This window comes from Argiope bruennichi, chromosome 9, assembly GCF_947563725.1.
Source record: "Argiope bruennichi chromosome 9, qqArgBrue1.1, whole genome shotgun sequence".
Lineage (NCBI taxonomy): Eukaryota > Metazoa > Arthropoda > Arachnida > Araneae > Araneidae > Argiope > Argiope bruennichi.
Window position 1 is genome coordinate 53,536,895 of NC_079159.1, and position 22,046 is coordinate 53,558,940.

At 25.0% G+C, this 22,046-nt stretch overlaps 1 protein-coding gene across 2 annotated transcripts in view; it reads right to left on the minus strand.

Annotated features, from left to right (window-relative positions):
- Window positions 1-789: 789 nt before the first annotated feature.
- The window catches only part of LOC129984095 (trafficking protein particle complex subunit 8-like), a 38,590-nt gene continuing 17,333 nt past the window's right edge, over window positions 790-22,046 (minus strand). Inside the window, exons 12-28 of one of the 2 annotated variants that reach the window (XM_056093876.1) lie at window positions 19,805-20,078; window positions 18,789-18,974; window positions 18,479-18,587; window positions 17,437-17,616; window positions 16,104-16,255; window positions 15,344-15,418; window positions 14,387-14,656; window positions 12,449-12,840; window positions 11,502-11,667; window positions 11,209-11,293; window positions 10,796-10,870; window positions 9,549-9,601; window positions 8,041-8,208; window positions 6,000-6,107; window positions 5,025-5,167; window positions 3,679-3,768; window positions 790-1,882 (exon numbers count right to left, since the gene is read on the minus strand). In XM_056093876.1, the coding sequence (XP_055949851.1) occupies window positions 1,633-1,882; window positions 3,679-3,768; window positions 5,025-5,167; window positions 6,000-6,107; window positions 8,041-8,208; window positions 9,549-9,601; window positions 10,796-10,870; window positions 11,209-11,293; window positions 11,502-11,667; window positions 12,449-12,840; window positions 14,387-14,656; window positions 15,344-15,418; window positions 16,104-16,255; window positions 17,437-17,616; window positions 18,479-18,587; window positions 18,789-18,974; window positions 19,805-20,078 (2,776 nt within the window). In that variant the 3' untranslated portion in view covers window positions 790-1,632. Of the gene's footprint in view, window positions 1,886-3,678; window positions 3,769-5,024; window positions 5,168-5,999; window positions 6,108-8,040; window positions 8,209-9,548; window positions 9,602-10,795; window positions 10,871-11,208; window positions 11,294-11,501; window positions 11,668-12,448; window positions 12,841-14,386; window positions 14,657-15,343; window positions 15,419-16,103; window positions 16,256-17,436; window positions 17,617-18,478; window positions 18,588-18,788; window positions 18,975-19,804; window positions 20,079-22,046 lie in introns of both variants that reach the window. The other variant, XM_056093875.1, reaches the window with a different exon arrangement.

Genomic DNA, 22,046 nt, shown 5'->3' on the forward strand with positions numbered 1-22,046 from the left:
ATCATTAAATGTTCTTTGAAACTTATATTTTATCTGCAACTTCTTAATTATAATGAAGTGAAAGGAGAAATCAATTTCTGCTTTTGATTATTTTTAAATTATAAATATAATGAAATATATATCACCCCTTTATTTCTTGAAAACAAGGAAAATTTAATATGGATTAAGAAAAAGTTGTCACATACTTCACAAAATTAAATAATATACATAAATTATCATAAATATTAATTTACAAATAGATAATTCTAAAGTAAATTTAACCGACAAAACTCAAGTATTTCATGGAATGCTTAAGCTCAGAGTTCCTTTTTTAAATTACCTTTTATTTTATTTTGAATTTCAATTTTTTAAAACAACTTGTTTGCTAACATACTGAAATTTTCATTATCGGCCAAAAATAAATATACCAATTAATGGCAGAGAGCACTTTTAAACCTTACATTTGAAAAAATCAAGAGAGAAAGATACAGATTAAATAACAGGTATATATATTATTTGATTGAAACTTCAAACAGTGCATAAACCACAAAATTTGAAAACAAATCGTCTATGGAAAAAATAATATTAAATCATTTTCACACTTCAAAATTAGCTTAAAAGTTAAAAACTTAATTAAAGAATCCAAATTAATGCTTTCCATACAGAAACAGATTTTTCTTCTATATCAACTAACTGAGAGGAAAACTAATCAAGTTTTACTCAGAAAAATTATCTAACAAAATTCAATGAAACATGTTTTTGCATACATGTAATAATACTTTAAACAAAAAGAAGCATTTTTTAAAAAATTGTATATATATATATATATATATATATATAAATAAGACTGAAAATTATTAGTAAAAAGTTATTGATCAAATTACATTATCTTCTCACAAAACAGAACCTTAGATGATATCTAAGTATCCTTCCGATAAAAATCCTTAATGTAAATTATTGCATAACTTTTTTGAGTATTTTAATTTTAAAGTTTTAATTTATTGGTTACCATAATACTGATAAAAATTTCAAACCCCATGTCATTCCTTTAAAGTCACTAAACATATTTATAATAATTAAGGCATAATATACTAAATGAGATAATTTTTTTTTAAGAAGCAGAATTTTTTCTCCTGTTTCACTTAAATGGAAAATTATTTTTGTACAAAATTATGCATTAAATTATACAGAAAATAATGAACATGATTAGTAATAACATTTTCATAAATAAGTCTTCCTTTAAAAAGCTAGAAAGTTAAGATAATTAAAATTTCTAAAATATTCAACATACCAAAACATATAACTGCATTAAAAACATTTATTACTTCAACTTGTAATTGCATAATATCAAATTTGATTAAAAATGTGATTTATTCAACATAAATTTGTATACATTGAAATGAATAACTAAACATAAGTTTTAATCTTTATTATTATTTCTACCAAAATACACACCATCTGAATATTATATCAAAGTTATGCAATGAAAAAATCATGAGCAATGGTTTTAAAAATTATAATAGTTTTCAATAATAATATTTTCATATTTACAAATAAAGGTATTTTAGAACAATATTCAATTTTACATTTCAAATTATACAGAATTTCATAAACTAATTACAATAATTTTAATTCTAAAAAGGTTTTATACTGTTATGTCATACTTGATGAGTTTATTATTAATAAATAAGGGGGCAAAGGATATACAAATAAACTGTCCTTGCCAGCATTCACTAAAATATTTAAATTACCTAAATTGTAAGTTCCAGGCGCACAAAACATAGCCTGCAACGGAACTTGAACTGTACCATGGGGTTTGACATGTAATTCTCTCTTCGTTCCATTAACCCAAGTAAATCTTTGAACTAAATGGCCATAACCATCTTCAGGATTATAAGCACCACTACTAAAATTAAAAATAAGCTGATTAGCAAATCATAGCAAGAAATACAATTGCAGTTATAAAATGAGAGGTATATTATCATAAAATTCATTAAAGGGTACAATCAGAAATACAAGATTGCTTTGCTAAAATGGTAAGAAACCTTTTAATTCTATAACAAAGATATACTTATTTAACTGTCTAAATGGCTGAACTGGCATTCTATATATTTAATATTCAGTACCAAAGCAACTAACTATTCATGTATAAGAAGATACAAACAATTGCATAGCACAATTAAACAAAGAATAAGTAAAAAATTATATGTATGCAATTAAGGAATCTTCCAGAATAATTACTACAGCATTGCAATGAAAACATAAAAAGACTATAAATAATAAAAAAATATTCAGAATTGAAATTTCAATCCTTGCCATTAAGAAACATGGCCAGCTATTCATGTAAAACATATGGTCAATTAACAAGTAATGAATTAGGAAATTTGCCACTTTCAAAGTTTAAAGGGTGAAACAAATATATGCATCATTTTCAGCATCTGAACAGAAGGCTAAATTAATTAAGGGGAGTACAACATAAGTAAGGGGAGTATACAATATAAACATATTTTGAAGGATTTGAAACCATATTACAACAAATTTTATGTTACAAATTCTTAAAATTATTTTCTAGTAATATTAGTCTCTTCACTAAAATGAGATTCACTGAAATTCTTAATAGATGCTGAACTGAATACTAGGTGAATGGCCCTTAGCTTTGACAATGCATTTAATAATAAAAATGAAGGGAATTAGGAGAATTATAGCATTATCTCTATTAGAAGGCGAGACCAAGAAAGTTTTATATTTTGTTGAGTAAAAAGTGAAGTATTAACACAAGGGGCTATTCTCTCTTTGGATGCTAATTGTGGGGCAAACTCTCTATGGGGTATGCACCCTGAAAATTATTGTTGTTTTCTAATTTGTGATTTTTATCAGCTTCTGCTATAAGTTTCTACAAGTGCTATTCTTTGTTTAAGTATAGGCTGCTTTATTATTAGATGTGCTTTGTTTTCCATTATCCAATGTATAAGACTTTCGCCATTCCCACACCAGATGAATTGTGTAATAATGTTGTCAGTTTGTTGTTTTTGGGGTAATGGCACAAGAGCCAGATTTAGCCAAGCTGTGCCAAACACTTGTCAATTTAACAATTACAGGTAGAATTTTAAATTATTATACTAATATGGTATCGGGAGAGCAGTTTTGTATTGACAAGATAGTGAGAAAAATGGATGAGAATGTAGAACTGATAACTTTACTGCCCAGTTAGAAATCTTTGAAAAAAGGGACAAAAAAAAAAAAAGTAAGAACAAATGCAGTTTAGATAAAAAGAAACGAAAAATATAATCCAAGTTAGAAAAGAAGAGATGAGAATCCAAGTTGAAGGAATAAAAGATCAAGATGAAAGATATATAGGATAAATAGAAAATGTCCACAGCATGAAAGAAGAGACTGATTAAATGATAAAATGGCTCTTAACACAGGATTTGAAATATACTGACAAATTGAGATTTGACTTGAAGATAGAGAAAAGACAACCTTCACCAATAGACTATGACTTTGACAAGTTAAGTGAATGCCTTTTGGGCTGTGTAACATTATTGCCCCATTTGAAAATCTAACTACAATAATATTATGTCTTAATATATCTAGATGACATTATCAAATGAAGAGATTTTCAACTCAAAATATAAATTACTATCAATCAATACTCCACTTTTTATACTGAAACTTATAATAATTGTAATTAATACCTACCTCTCAAAATGAGATAAATTATCAATGACAACAGTCAGTTCTATATCACTAGTGCTACGAACTACAAATTCAACAGGGATTACAATAACCCTGAAAAAAATTCAAATAAATGATTGTATTTCATTTTTATATCAGAAAATAAGAATTAAATAGTACACAGAAATCAGCAATAATAAAAGAATTGATATTAAAAAAAACTCATTAATTTAATTAAAAAGTTACCTCTGATTAATTAAAAAAACTATTTCAAAATTGAAGCATTCCTCTAAATTATTGTTGCATGTTTTTATGTATCAAATTTCAATAATTAAACAATCATCATAAATTCATTAATAAATGCAAAAGTTCTTTATACCATAAAGTATTAAAGAAATATTTCTTAAAAACCCATGCTTTAATAATCATATTTCACCTTTTTGCAAATTACCTTTTTTAAAAAACTAATAGAATGCCTTGTATACGCAAATTATAGTATCGACATACTGTATTGAAATGGTAGTTGATGGCCCAGTCTTACCAGTCAATTTTTATTAAAAAAATTTAAAAGTACAAACTAAATTAATGAATGTTTTTTTTTTGGATATTTTAGCAAAATAAAATAATGATAATAAAAAAGAATGAATTAAAATAAAAATTGTAAAAAATTACATAAAATATTTCATAAACAAATCCTTTCTCATTTTCCCATTTACATATCTATAATACTTCAGAAAATTGAAATAAAGAAATTATATTTTAAAAATGAGTTTAATAAATGTGATGACATATTCTTTTTTCATTGTGATTTAATTGGAACTGTATATATTTTAAGATGACAAACCGAAACTAAAATAATTAACAAAAATAGAAAATTAGTGTTACAGATATTTAATTTGAATTCAATAAAGCAAATAACATTTCACTGAGAACTTTAATGATACAGTTATTTATATAGCACTAGATTTATCAAGAAAAAAAGTTTAAGGTATCATTTGAACAGGACACTTTGATTTATCGCTTATTTTCAAGTTAATTTATTTCATTTATTTTCAAATTTTGAAGTTTAAAAATATTATGAAAATAAATGATGTATTATCATCTTTCACAATTAGAATATACTATATTGGGATACTAAATCAAATAATGATTTCTGAAAACTATACACAATTATTTCTTGCAATATATTAAGAAGTTTATAATAAAAGCCTGGCGAATTTCATTTTCAGGCAACTTAAATACCATTAAATTATCTGTTTTATATATACCGGTATTACCTATACCGAGATTATCTGTTTTTATACGGATAACAATCTCCATCTAATAAATACTTTATGTTATGCTGTTTACATCAATAGATTCTTTCTCACCTTTTCTCACTAAAATTATGCAGAACTTGAAATGGATGTGTCAATGAACATTTCAACATTGCAGTGACAGCTAAATCAGAAGGCACAGAACTATGTAGTTGATCTACTTCAGACTCTTCATTTTCAGGTATTATATCCTCGGCCTGTTAATCAAAAATATTTTTAAACTCAAGTGTAAATGAGAAAAAAAAAAAATTATGGCTTTATAACTTCTAATATCTTTATGCTGAGGAAAAATTTTGAATCCTTTGAAGACAAAGGATAGAAAATATAAAAGAGAAATAATCAAATGATGAAGTAGATGAATAAATGCACAAATAAGATATGAAATAGAGCATGGTTTTTGTACTTGTATGGATATTCACAACTATATCTATAGAAGATGGAATAGCATTTACAATAATAATAATTTAAAAAATTCCTTATATCAGCAAATTTTCTTGCATAATAATTTTTTACAATTATATTTATAAATCTAAATATATTTTATCAGAATTTCTTTGATCAATTTGTTCTAAACTTGTCTATAATCAATATTAATTTCAAACATGAAATGGATAAAACTAAGGAAAATATTATTTTATCATGCACACTATAAATTGAAATAGGATCTACTAGGAATATTCTCTTAATGAATCACAAACAATATCTAATTTTAAACAATGTATTAGCTTTCTAAGATTGCTAGGTGAAAGATTCAGTATATTTAATTTAAAGCTCCAATTTATTTAATAAATTACAGGATTGTTACTGAATACTGAAATTTATTTATGATAATTTTAATGCTCAAGAATCTTATAAGCAACTACACGTTACAATTTTATATTAGTAACTTAAAAACAATATTTGCAACTTTTTAGCAGTAACAGTTTTAAACATCTTAATTATTTTTCACATTTTATTTAATTTCATTGAATAATTTATTATTTTATAAGTACAAGAAATTTGCAAAGAAAAAAAAATAGCATTTCTTACTTCAACAGAAGGAGTCTTTATTTCAACATTCGAGGGATCAAGATTAAGTATAGGCACATGATGTAATCCAATGACAATACGTTCTTCACCATTTCTATTTACTTTTGCCTAGATACACATTAATTAGATATGCATCAGAAACACAAGTGATTATTATATGCGATTCAATAAATTTGATTACAACTGGAAAATATGATAAAACCTCAATTAATTGGATCTCTATTCAATGAAGCAAATATTAGATTTTCTCATTTTTTCTTAGAAATGAATTTTTTTTTATAGCTGAACAAAGCTGATATTGTAGTTGATGTAACTGGCCATCATCAATGGGTATGTAAAGAATGTAAAGACAATCAATTATATTCCTGAATTTTCTTATAAAAAGTTTGGTAAATAATAAGAGTTTGTAATATGTTAATATTAGTTAGTAACTGCTGACTTATTTTTATATTTTCAAATAAATAAAGCCATGATTTATAACTTAGCTTTCATTAAACAAATTACCATTAATTAAGAATAATTATAATTCCAATCACATCAAACAACACAAGTTCTACTGCACAAAGAAAGTCTATTATGAAATTTAATATAATAATACATAAGAAGGACACAACAGACGCAAGAATTCTTAAAAGTTTAATTTTTCGAAAATCACTAGTGCTCGTTAAGAAAAGGCATTGCTACAAAAATTGCAGAGTTACGCCAATTAATCACTTAATATTCATAGATATAATGGATGCCACTTAATGTGATTATTATTAAAATTATCATTCACTTTATGCTATCAAAATTTTCTGAACTAATATATTCAAATGTATGCAAAAATATTCCATACATCTCTTAATGTTGTCAAATTTGAAGCAGAGAATTGATTTATCCTTCATTTTCTACCAGTGTTAAGAAATGACATTTGTAGAATTTCTTAATCCATTTGTAATTAAGCATAGAAGAGTTAGTTTTCTCATAAAATGGAATTCACATTCTTTGTCCGTATTTCAGTGATCTGGATAGGTTTAAATGACCAGCTATATGACCAGTCAGGCTTGAAATCTTTTGAGAAGCCATGAACCACAAAATGAATCATTAAAACAAAACTGGAATTCTGAACAGGGGTAACAATTTACCTAAAAAGAGATAAAGCAACTCTGTGAAGCAGTTGAAAATTTCAGAGCTGCTACTCCGTAAAAATTTTGAGCAATCACGAGCAGTTTGTAAGCAAGATCTAACGATAAATGTTAATGGTTCTAATAAAGATGAATGTGGTGGAGAAAAAAAAAAAAAAAAAAAAAAAAAAAAATCACCCAATGTATCAGACAAATCCCTCTTAATCTGAAACCCAGTGTGAACCATACGATTAAAATTATATATAAATGAATAGTTAAGGAAAAATAATTGTAGTTAAGAGATAATAAGCAACAATTCAGGAATTTTAAAATTTTTATTTATGAAATAAATTATATACAGCCCTGAGATAAATATTTTCCCTTTTCTCTTGATGTGATAAAAATATAGTTTATTTTATCCTATTTGGTTACTGTTATCAATTGGTTAACTTTATCAAAATTCTTAAGTCCAAGGAAATAATCACATTAAATGGCAGCTACTGTAAAATGAATAAAGATAAAATAAAGGTATTTATGAATTCAAGTTATGATTTTATGATTATTCATATACACACAAAAAAATACAGTTTTAATCAAATTTCTAATAAAATAAACGTTTATCACAAATGATAAACAATAAACATTTTAAACTCAGCTGCAACAGAAATATTTCTGAAAGAGAATGAAGCATACAAAAATTTTACGAAATCTATAAAATCAACTGCATAAATAATTTGATAAAAATTATACAAACTCTTAAAATAAAAAAAAATAGTTAATATAACCAAATATACAAATTATATAGAAAGAAAGGAGCACATTATGTGCCAAATTGATAATAAAGGTTAGAAAAAATATTTTTTTATTCATATAAAATAGCACAAAATCTTTTTTATACATATGCAGCAATGAAAAAACAGCAATGTTTCAACACCTACCTTCCATATTATCACAACTAAAAGAATCATATCTTGTTCAATTCTTAATTTATCACATTCTTTAACAGAAGGTAAACTCGAGGGATTATGGTCATCAGGCACTATGGAACTAAGATCTAGACTTGACTTTTGACTAAAATCTATACATGGAGTAGAACTGTTATCAACCTATAAAATTAAAGATATGTATATTATTTACCAATAATTCACAGTGTTCATTCAATATTTTGCATGATGATCTCACAAACTAATATCTAATAACTAGAAGATGTATACAACTAGATGAGCACTATGCTTTTGACAAGATCTCAAATCTGACTAACACAGTTTAATTAACAAAGATTTTTAATAGGGAATCCCATGCACAATGGTAGAATACTTAATAAATTTTAAAAAGTTATAATAAACGCTAGAAATTCTATTAACTAACTTTACAAACACTCAAATCAAAATTAACTACTAAAAATAGATTTAAACTAATAGTGCTCTGCCAGAAAAAAGTGTAATGCCAAATACAAAATTAAAAAAAAAAAATGCTGAAAGAAAAAAATTGATAATAACTCTAACTGGCCCACCTGGGCGGAATATAATTAATCAACTTAAATATAAAATAATAAAAATTGCAGACTTTGGCTTATTGAGTGAAGTGAAAAATGCAATTCAGTTACTTTAAACATTAACATAATTCATTATTAAAGATTAACAATTGTTCATTATTAAACATTAATATAATTCAGTAACTTTAAATATAAAAAAAAAAATTGAATTGGTTGATGTGCAAATGGAAATTGGAACTTGCTCATCTAATAGCATAGATAAAAAGAATGGGGAAAATTTTTAAAATCAACTCTGTGTTACAGACATTGCTGTCTGTAGAGATATTTTCAAATTATTAATTACAACAGATTATAGTATATTTATGTCAACATAATTTCCATAGCACATATTTCAATATAATTAGAGAATTATTCTAGAACAAATAATAAAAATTCACTAAATCAGTATTGCTAGCAAAAGAACTTTATAAGCAGCAGATAAAAATTTTAATTATATAATAATTATGAGAAAATACATACATAATTATATATCTTTATGATACTCATACCCAGAATCAAATTTTGATTTAAAATATAAAACTTAGATGAAAATTTAGCATGTAAATTTTCCATAAATAGTTTTATACTTTAAGTGTTGATTATTTATTATAAAAATAATAGAAGAATATAATATAATTTTTATAATAACAAAACAATTTCATTTTAATATACTAAAAGAAAGTTATTATTTTTCATTTCAATTTCACAACTATTAATTATTATTAATATTCAATAATTAAAGTAATTTTATAAGAGTTTCTATTCTGTAACACAATTTATTTTAATAGTGCTGAGTTATAATACTAATGCAGTAAAATTATATATTTTTCAAAAAAATATTGATTTTAATAAAAACCAACTATAAAGAAAAAATTTTAAATATTAATTTAAAAAGTTTTAAATAACACTTACTTCAACTCTCCCCATAGGAATGTGAGAGAAAACCTTCACTTTTTGACTAGATACTATAAAGAAAAGAATATATATAATATTAAGTATTTTCTGGTGAAACACAAAAAAACCCTGATCAAATTTAATTTTTAAATAGTCAAAGAAATTAAGAATTTTGTCATTAAGAACCATATGTAATAATATAAAATACAAAATAATGAACATGTTTTTCACCATTCATAAATAATTATTTTTCAAGTTATCAATAATATGGTAAATTTATTGGTTTTAAAGCTATTAAAATATAACATATTTTCAAAAATACTTATATGTAAAATCAGGCAAAATTAGAATTTTTTAAATCAATATTTAGTTAAATTAATGAATAATATTTTAACTACTATGTTTGTAGAAAAACTGAGAAAGTAACTTCAAGGTTACGACTCTCTACCTCTATTCCCATTAGCATCTGAACAACAATTTTTTTATATAATTAAGTATACATCATCTCACATCAATTAAAACAAATAAAAAAATAACAATGCTTTATATCATACATTTAAACATAATATTTTCTAATTTTATGAAATTCTCAAAAAAAAAAAAAAAAATCAACATGATTTTGCAAAAGAAATGTGTTCTACCATGAAATTTTCAAAAGGAATTGCAATATAGTTAAACGAATAAAAGGGACCTTTGATACGGTATTAATCAAATAATCAATAAAGCTGTCATTATAAAACTATTTTAAAATTAAATCTATAAACATTTACTCTAATAAAACTTAACAAAAATACTTCTTTTAATAATATATACGTCCATACATAACTTTATCTGAAAATAAAAATTGTTTTGCAAATTAGTACATGAATTTAAAGAAAGTCCTCTAAAAAAATTAAGTAACACTAAAAATGTTAAACAAATTACATAAATATTATATTATTTCAAAATTATAAAAATGATTTATAAATAATATAAAATTCAAACAATTTATGTATTCATTTAAGTGAATTAGAAATGAAAAAAATTTATACCTTAAAAACTTTGTCTACGTTTATGAATAAATACTTTATACCAAACTATACTACAAAGTATAAATATTAATAATTAATAAATTTAAGTGAATAGTATAAAATAATTGTTTATACTAAAATTTTGTTTATATGATAAATACAACAGAATAAATTAGATTTTATTTTTATAAAGTAATTAGTGCTATAATAATGCCATATTTAATGCATATAAAGTTTTCAAATTTAGATCATTACCTGTGACTTTAGGATCAAAACCAATTGCTTTTAGAGTTAGCATAAGACTCTCTTCAGAATGTATCACAGGCAGTCCTAATGCAGAATAACAAACAAATATGATTTTATATGTTTATTAAAAAAATAGAAAAAAAAAAGCATAATCATATAAAATACTTTTATAGGAATAGCAAAAGGTTTACCAGAAACTTCTAAAATTTAAACAAACATAAGATAATCTCAAGATCTTTTAAAATTGGAACATTTATATATTATTCCAATGCAAAAAACCTTTAGTAAAATTAAAAATGACATAGATATTTGGCTAATATGGCAACAAGTAACGCAATTAATTAATAATACAATTCCTTAATATAAAAGCCATATCAAATTCATAAATTCTGTAAATTAATTCGAATAAAAACCCCACTCACCTTTTCGGCAATTATCTTCAGAAGGCAGAAAGCACCAATCTTTACTTATACAGGATATTTGGACAAGACTAACTTGATTCAATTCCTAAATTATAAAATAAAATAGTTGACATTTTTGGAAATTCTATTAATTAAAATCCAAGAAAGGCATATGAGTAACAGTTGAATGTACAACAAATGATACTGAAAGCAAAAGAGGGAAAAATAATTTCATAGGCAGAAACAAGAAATTAAAGATGTTCAATTAGAAACAGAAAGAGAGATTCAGTATAAAGAAAATAATAAAGATTTACCTCGCTGGCATTTGCCACCTCAACGGATAATATTAAACTACTTGGAAGAGCAGCAGGATGAAAACTACTTAATTTCTCTTCAGGACAGAAACTTCTCATGGCATGTGACTGAACAGATACAACTGGATATGTTACAATGACAGTAGAAAGTTGAAGAACTCTGTACCTGAAGAAATAATAATGCATATTTTGGTTATTAGACACTTTTGATTTCTTACTTCAAACAAAAACAACAATATTACGAAAAAGAAATGAAAAAAATAGAACTTCAATGGCATAAAGAAAAATTCTTTTAAAGGCTTTAAACATTAACATCATAATGCAGGAATTGCATTTACACTTCATTATCATAGAACAATAAAATAATGAATTCAAAATAAATCATCTATTATTTTAAAAAATTAATTATATAATTATCTGTTATGATATAATTTAACCATAAATTGGAAATCACTGTATATCAATTAGTCCTTCCTCAGTTACCTAACATTTTAAATAAAATAAATTTTTCAAAAAGTTTCCGTAAAGGGAATAAATTTCTACATATCAACCAAAAATTTCTGCCTAAAAATTTATGTATACTAATTGATACCTATCCTAACTGATTTTCCATTTTTTTAAAATCTTAAATTAACATGTTACTTTGTTTTAAAATGTTCTCTTATTTCCTGATGCAAATCTCACTTTTTCATTTAACAATTCATTTACAAATGTTCTAAAAAATTACTGAATCTGGAATTTTCACATCCAAAGTGACTAGCTAAATCAAAATAGTTGTCTACTTGACAGCTTAAAGTTATGCTAACTACTTTTTTAAAAAATAGACATGATAGTAAATAGGTAACATTTATTCCAAAAACAAAGAGAAATTAATTTTATTCGCACATCAATGCAAGGGAAAAAATAAAAATTTGGAAAGAAATGCATTAGGAAAGCACCTTATTTACCTTAATTTAGGATGAGGAGGTTCACTTTCATAGTAAAATAGAATGTCTAAAGCATGATCCCCAGGTGTTTCAGGCCCCTTGAACCATACAGGAATTTCTAAAGAAGATCCAGGTTCCAAAACACATGGTTCTCCATCGGACATTAGAACTTCCACCATCCAATCAGCCTCCCATTTAGCTATTACAGGAGATGGTTGTCTAGAAGATGAGATTTCTTTCAAAATGCTGTCAGAATCATTAACTTCACCAGGATTTCCTATTGCAAATAAACCTGGTTTTGGAGAGGCCATGATTATTCTACGTAGTTTATGTTTTCCAACATTAGTTAGCTGAGCAGTTACTTTTTGAATTTCACCACAAAACAGGCTGTATGGAAATGAGAGAAATTTGACCTAAAGGAAAGAGCAATTAAAATCAAAAATTCAAATAATTTTATCAGTAATCAGAACAATGAAAAACTCAGCTTCAGGGACACAAAGCAAATAATAATTATTTCAGATATGAAGCATCTTTAAAAAGGAGAAACTTTGTTAGGATGTATATATGTAGAATGCATTGAAGGAATTTTTAAGCACTTTCAGAAATGATTTAAATGATTTCTGATGTATTTTTATCATTAAATAATTGTAATGTAATTTTTATAAATGATATAATAAATCTTATGACAACCTTTGAACAGGCTTCTTTTAAAGGCAACAAAAGTTGTAGCTTCTGTTTTTCAGAGAAATATATGCTTAAAAAAATATCTAGAAAATAACCATAATTTTCAAATAATAATGATAATAATAATAATAAAAATATGTATATAAATATAATAGAGGATAATAATAATCCTCTACTCCACATAAAAAAAAAAAAAATGTAACAGAATATCTAAACCTTTTATCAGATTTTCTTTAATTGTTTTTGTTTAACAAAGTTAGAAACATCCTTCTCCTGCTAAATGGAAAAAATAATTTTAAAAAATAAATTCATATTAGATCATAAAAATAGGTATACAATCATTTCAAATAGTAATACATAAAATAATTTTTTTTTTTACAGATTGTCATTAATTTTTAATGGATACTTAATTTTTTTTCAAATGTATTACTATATGCTTAAGTTTGGACATGGTAATGAATGGTGGAGCTTAATTCATCATGGCAAAATATTCAGATTTCAGTAACTTCTTTTATTGCTTAGACAAATTATCATTTCCCCCCTTTATTTCACCCTTAAATCCAACTACTTGCTTTGACACTTGTTGATACGTATATTAAAAATAAAATACTTGATTCAAAATTTAGAATTAAAACTATGTCAAGTGAAAAGTTGCTATTAAAGAGAAGCTATATCAAGCACTACAGAAAATCTGATTCTATGTTTGATCTGATGCGTTTCTTTAATCTGATGAATTTCCTTGATTAATTGGGTGTGTTTCTTTCCTTTCACATTGATTGAATAACTTTCACATTCAATGAATCTAGCTATTTGCACATACTATGCATAGTTTCAACAAGAACGACAACAAAAAGAGTTGTATCACTGTTTTATTATACTAGCCATCTTCGGAGATCAGTTTATTTGCCTTGATTATTAGCTTTTCAGGCTGTTAAGCAATTTGTATAAAATACATTTTTTAAAATTTCATCTTGTATTTGATACAATTGGAAAACATCAATTTAACTCGATCAATTTAATCAACAATACATGTTCATCCATTGATATTTATTTATGTAATACGATTAAACAATACAAATTTAACATTCAAAAATAAATAGTAATTAAAATGGGAACTTTGAAAATGGGAAAATTAAACTGATACATAATCTAAATGCCTTACAAAGCAATTACAATAATTATAAACAATTTTTCAAAAATTAATAAGAATTATTTTACTCCAAAATGCTAGTAAAATACTAAGAATAAAATAATTTTAATATATTGATAACATACCTGTAATTTTGCCATTGAGCTTAAGACATTTATATTTAATCTATTATCTTGGGCGTAAGCTTTTGAAGCTCTTTCTTCAGTAGTTCTATTCAGTCGTGAACCTCTTATATTAAAGCACTGTTTCCCTTGGAGTGATAGTGTATTGGAAGGACTATTACTAACAGAATCTAAATTCTGTTCAATGTCTTGAGATTTCAGAGCTAATAATTTATAAGCAATACCTGTGACAATCAATTCACCTATTTGTTTAGGAGTAACAAGAAGATGAATCTAAAAAAAATATATTTAAAGTTAAAAATTGGGATAGTACAGAATTAATACCTATTTCATTTTTTTACAAAGTATACGATAGATATATAACACTTTTATATTTGAAATGCAAAACAATAACATCCCAAATTTAACAGTTTCTTTCTATTACACTTAGATTTTAAAAAATTATTCCTGATTTTTATTTTTATACAAATATTTGAGAATAATACATATATTTATACTTTCTATACAAATATTTGGAAAAATACATATATTTATACTTTCTATACAAATATTTGAGAAAAATACATATATTTATACATACTTATGCATACATTATAAAACATACATATATTATACATTTTTCTATACATATATTTAAGAAAAATATAATGATAAAACCTTTCATAAATCTAGAAATTTCAAATTTCAGAAAGTGTGTAAAAAAAAAAACCTACTGATAATTTATATATATATATATATATATATATATCCTATAATTTTCCCTATATACAGAAGGCCCACAATCTCATTTTTTAAATATTTTTGACTTTAGCTCATTTTTTATTAAATTTGTTAATCTGAATCACATTGATCTTATTTCTATTATCAAATATTTTTAATGAAATGCTTTGGTTTAAGTATTACAATTTCATATGCTGTTGTAGGGATGTTTAATGAAATAAGAAGATCACATTTACTTACTTTTTTCTCTTGGCGAGGCTCAATCATGACTTGTGGAAGTACCATGGTTTCAATGTAATCTGTTATCTTATCTATCTATACATATAAAAAAAAGGAGAAGGAAAATAAATAAGTAATTTTTTACAAAATTGTTTTTGCAAATTAATTGATAAAAATTAAGAATTAAAAAATAAAATTAAAAATTTTGAAGAACGCCTAAATATATTATACATATCCTATTTATTTAATTATGTGTATAATTTTTTTTATTACGACTTTCCATCATTTGCTCTTTAAATTACTGCTTCAATTAATATGTAACTTTATCTAATCATATAGTAGCTATCTTGGAAATTAATCTCAGTATTTAAAAAAAAAATTGGATATATATATTTAATATCTTAGAAGATTTGCATATAAATAAAAGAAAAAAAGATTCAATAACATAAGAAAAATATAATGATTAGTAATTATAAGAAAAATATAAGGATTATTAATAAATGTATACAATTCATAAATTTTTTTTTTGAAAAATATCAAAATTCAGAAAAAAAAAATCTTTACATTTTAAGGTGGTTTAAAGTTTATTTTAGTGTGGATAATACTTCTGGAAGTTGTTATGAAAAATGTCAAACTTTTCAAAGTTTTAATCAATTAATATTTTAAAAGATTCAGTTTGAGGTGCACATTTCCACTTTCCAAAATATGAGTTCAATTTAATAGTACTAGAATCAATGATTTTGTTTGTACAGCACTCAACAGATATGCATAAAATTCTTACCTGGCAAAAACCTGGTTCATTTTTGACAGTAGTAGAGGCTAAATTGCCCCCAGTTTCTGCTTGAGGTATGAATACCCACAAGGGATACACATCTTGAATGGTAAGAGCAACAGAAAGAGGATTTTTTAAAACAACTTCAATGCTAATTGTTTCTGAAATAAAAATATTTATATTTTCAAAAAATATGAATGAAAGCACATAAATTATTTTGTAAACAAAATTTCATGATAAATTTCTTTATTTTTAAATCATTTTTTAAAATCTTATTCTTTTTAATAAATGATTGATTTTTATATACATATAAATACTTATTTAAGATTTTAAAAAACATACATCTATTTATTTTTAAATATTAAATAAACAATTTTTTTTCAAAAGGAATGCATGATTATAAATATTATAAAAATGATGCCCCAATTTAAATATGAATAGCTTTTAATGAAATACTAAAAGTATTCATTTGTATATAATCAATGAAAAAATTAAACATAAAATGAAAGTATCTTATAACACAAAAACAACAACAAAAAACAATATAGAAGAGACAATGCTTCATAAAGTCCCATCTTAAGATTACAAAATATATCACCATATACAATAGAATCTTTTTTATGTGGTCTGAAAGATCTTAATCACCTCGGATAATCAAAAACTCATAGATATTCAACTGCACAGACATTGTAGAAAAATAGTTTACTCTATCCCCACATATTGTTATGTATTAACATTTTAATAAATTTTTTTATAAGAGAATTTGTAAATATTACTGACTTTTGTTATTTCCTTTGTATTTTTCCAATGAATATGGACATTTTCAAAAGAATTTTTCTAAAACATTCATTGTAACATTAAAACATACTTGTAACAAACACTCAAGCATTTCAATTATACAAAATCTTCTGTCTCATATACAATGACATTCTTTTTAATTAAAATACAGTAGTGATATAACAAAGAAGCACTTTAATAGTGATGTGAGCAAAATCAATATGCTCACATCACTACTGAAATGCTTTATAAGGAAGGGAACTATGCTTTTAGTTTTTTCCCCCTCTTTATATAATTTCATGAGCCATAAAATTTCATTTTCTGTTAATGACCTTTTACAAGCTTTCACACTGTTATGCTAACTTTGTCACAATTTATCAAAATATCCCCAAATTCATTTTTAAAAAATGAAATATATAGTTCAATTTTTTAAAAACAATTTGGCTGACTTGCTTGATAGAAAGATCAAGAATCAAGATAATGAAAGTCCTGCACTTATAAACATGGAGGCAAACTTTTTATGAAAGAACACAAAATACAGGCACAATAATTACTAATAACTTACCTCCAACTATAGCATTTGGCTTGGTTGTATTATCTGTTTTATTAGAAAAGCAGTGTAAATTGTTATGGCAAACATTATTATTAGAAATACGAGTAATGACTATTTCCTCAAGTCTATTCCATACATTATTATTTATGTCACCTCTATCAAAACCACGGCCATTTACACAGAGGGATTCATCTGGAAATAAAGATGAAAGATAAACAGTTTTAATAGCTTAATTATGTTATAAATTTTTAGAATAAAGAAATACAAGACAATAAAAGTAACTCAATAAAAATTATATATTAATTGAAACTAATTCAATGTTTGATCATTCCATAAGAAAAACAATTTTATTTTATGTTAGATATTAATGCTTCAAATCTAATATTTATAAAATAAATTAGAAGTTTAATTTTAACAAAGGCACATATAGTATTGTTCTTGGCATATTTGTTAAAACAAGCCTGCTAAGATAATCTTTTTGATTTTCTCAGAGGTGGATGATATCTCTACATTCTACCCTTTCCTTTAACATTAATACTGTAAGACTGAGTTACTTCCACTTCTATGACAAGAGATATTTCCTATACGAGAGTTTATATTGTGGTTGTTGATGGCTAAAATTCAACTTTATTTCCTGTGTGCTGTTGCAATTATAATCATTCAGTTTACCCAGGATGCTCAAGCAGGGTAGGGGTACCACCAGCATAATTTCCTTCTATGAAGTACAATGAACATGCAGAGATTTTATGTGTATTATATGTTAATGGAAAAATTAGTCAAAATAAAGAGCTACTAATGGGGGAAAAAATCTAACTGTGAAGTATAATCAATATGACCACCACAGCAAATGTGCTACAGAATAAAAGTATGTCAACTAAACTCTTAAGAAGAGCACACAGATTATGATTCCGCTGAATAATAATTTAGAGCTCCGTTCCTTTACAAATTAAATTTCATCTAAATACAAGAATATATTCTGGATTCTAGATGGCATGCAAATTTCTAATTTTAGTAATGGAAGAAGTTCTTAATTATGTCTTACAATAGCACTAACCTTTACAAGTAGTAGTATCTTCAGACAGAAGAACTTTAGTAGCTTCAGAATTAATAAGAGGAACAGGTAAAACAGGGAGCTCCTTTGCAGCATTCTGGGACAATAATCTCTGATATTAAAAAGCAGAAAAATTATGAGACATTTTAATACATTTAAATTAAAAACTGAATCAGTTGATAGTAAAAAAAGATGCATTTCAAAAAAATTAAAAATAATAACATTTTTACAATCAAATATTTTATACACTACTAAATGCTTTACACACTTAAAATTTTTTTAATAAAAAAATATATATATAATACTAACCAACCTTTAAAACAAATAAGTATTCCCTGAGATAATTTGCTTGTTCATCAGCAGGCAATTCACATTTAGACACAAGTAATGGCTCAAATGCAGAGCAAGCACTTTCAAGTTGATCCAGTTGGACAGAGAGGCGGCCAATTGTAAAGTTGATATGATTATTTGCAAAATTCCAACCTAAAGAACGATATACCTATAAAAAAATAGAAAATTTATAAAATAAAATATTTTAGTTTTTATTGTTGATACAGTTCTTCTTTCATATGATAAAAGGTAAATTCATTTCAACTAAGGAATTTAACAAGCAATTATTAATATAATTACCAATTAATATAATTTCAAAACTTTTCAATTTGAAAACTGTAAACTTAAAACAAAACCGTTTTTAATAAATGAATTGGCAATTATTTTGATAACATATATTGTAAATAAAATAGTAATAATTAGCAAACCCACTGAAGAAAGAATATAACCTAAAGTTTAGTTTATTAAGAATCCAAATGTACAAACACTAATCTCTGATAAATGAAACAATAATTCAATTAAATAAACAGACTTCCTAGGTTATTTTTATAAACTAGCGATTTATGGATTTGGAATTTCTAAAAAGAAATGGATGAATTTTGAAATAATCAAAAATCTATTTTTATAAGGTATTTTTTTAAAAAAACATTACACAAGAAAAATCAGTTTTTAGTGGATAGTGACAAAGGTAAGTATTAAAAGCAATTAAAAACAAATTATTATTTAATGATGATGACTATATATAATTTTGTTTAAAATAAAGACTTAATAAATTTTATGATTGTAAAAAAAATTCTAAAAAACAACCACTAAATATTAACACATGAAAATTAATAATATTTTCAAAACTAAATTTTACACAACCAATTATCAATTAAATAAAAAATGAACTATACATTAAATTTTTAAACAATATGTAAATAAACAAATATTTTGATTTCAAACATTAAAATAATTTCTAGATTTATTCAAAATTATATTAAAGTAATCTAATGTTACCTGTTCAGCCTGTTTATAAGATCTGAGAGCATGCTTCCTTTGACCAGATTTACTAAATCGATGACCAGCAAGTATGATATGAAATGCAAACTTCCTTATTTTAGGGATTTTACAGTGAATGTAACAATAAGCTGCCTGCTCCAAACACAAAGCACTAGGTAAATCTGCTTCACTTGGCATGCGCACAAACTGTATAGCTGCTTCACTATACAAACTTTTAGATTTCAAGCATTCTGTGCTTAAAAAAGTAGCTCTTGTAGCAAGTTCTGGGAGTCTGAAAATTCAGAGATAAATTTCAAAATATGAAATATTAAAAAAAATAAATTAATATCTGTTATCGCAAATTTCAAGTTATCATGTGATAATTTTTTTGATCACGTGATTATATTAATGCAAAAGCGTCAACTTTTAAAAAATACAATGCTTTTTTCTTTTGAGATTGACGAGAGCTCCAAAACTTTTTTTTGCCAACCAAGAAAAAATTGAAAATGAAAATTGCCATTTATGCTTTATTCATTGCCTAAGCAATTTCGAGCTTCAAAACCCCCTAATCAAAACAACATCATGTTCTCACAAAAAGGAATACTACTAGGGATGGCAATATTGGACCAAAAGTTCAATAATGGTATTTCTTAGATCTTAATGCCGGGATACCATTTCTAATACTGGTATTAGAAATTTTAGAAAAAGAAAGAAAACACAGGTGTTTCTTTGTTTTATTTGCCAGTTTTATTAGAGTGTAAATATCACAAAAAATAATTTGTAACTCATAAATTATAACAGTATATAAAGAATCACAAAAAAGTAAAGAAACATCTTATTTATTAAATCACAAAAAAATTTAAAAATTACTATACAGTCTGCGGTACTATTACAAATTTTTGAAATGTATTGTATGAAAATTTGTATGAAATGTATGTAAAAAACATAATGCCTCAATTGTGCTGTCATTAAGCCTGGAACGTAATTTTGTGCAAAAATTACATTCTTTCTGTGCAAAAAAACGTTCTTTCGGCACCTACGCTAGTTGGTGGTATTGTCAGCAATGCGCGATATACTTTTTCCAAGTATTTACCTCTAAATCCTTCATCTTCAAATAAATCGATATCTCGTCGGATGGTTTTGGATATAGCTGATTTCTGTATTATATTTTGGTTTGTAGAATTTTTTTTTATTTATCGCTAATTCTAATTTTTGTTCAAGAGACAATTCCTTTTCACTATCAACATTAGTGTCATCATAATCTTCGATAACTGTACCGAATTCTTCTGAATGTGGATACGTTTGTGGGTAAAAAATTTAAAGAAAATTTACTATAAACTTGATCAAATTTGAATTGGTTAATCTCTTTTCTTACTTTTTATTTTCATTTTTAAAATCATTATAATCATGTAAATACCGTAAGACATTTTCTATTTCGGTATGCCTTTCTCCTGTGCGATTTTTTAATGTAATATATAATTCTTCAGATAGTGATGTATGCTATTCTTTCAGTGACAACAACATGAAATTTATTGTTGCATTAGCTATTAATAAATTACAATCTCTCTGACATAATGCCTTAACTGCCAGTTTTATTGGAAGTAGAGCTGATACAGTTCTGGATATTAAGTCGAATTCACTATCTGAAAAATTAATTTGCAGTTTTAAATCGATTATTGCTTTTTGGATTGGGTTACTCAGTTTCGAAAATCGTTCCATCATTAGGAGTAAACTGTTCCAACATGTTTTAGAATTTAATATTAACATATATATTCTGTTTTGTTTTCAGTTAGTATATATTTTTGTAATATGGCATTTTTTGTAGGGGAACGTTTAAATATCTTAACATTTTTTTGAACTTTATAAATTATAGGAAACAATTCTTGATGAGTTAATATTTCATTCTCATTAGCAATATCTTCTTCAACAATTACATTGTCATTATCTTCATTAACAATATCACTCTTCCTCTCTTCAAAGTCGGAATCCGAAGTTTCTATATTCACAATATTTGGATTCTTCTGTTCTTAATTTTTTTGGTATAATACATCTATTATTCCTAATTGAATTCCATGAGCATAGCACAATTACTGATTTGCACCAATCAACTTTCCAACTTTTTTCATAACTGTTGCTCCATTAGTCGTTATGGATACAATATCTTCCTTCAGGGATAGTCCATGTTTTGCTAATTTAGATTTAAGCACTTCCCGAGACATGTACAAGTCCTATATTCCAAAATTCTTTTTCCGAATGAATT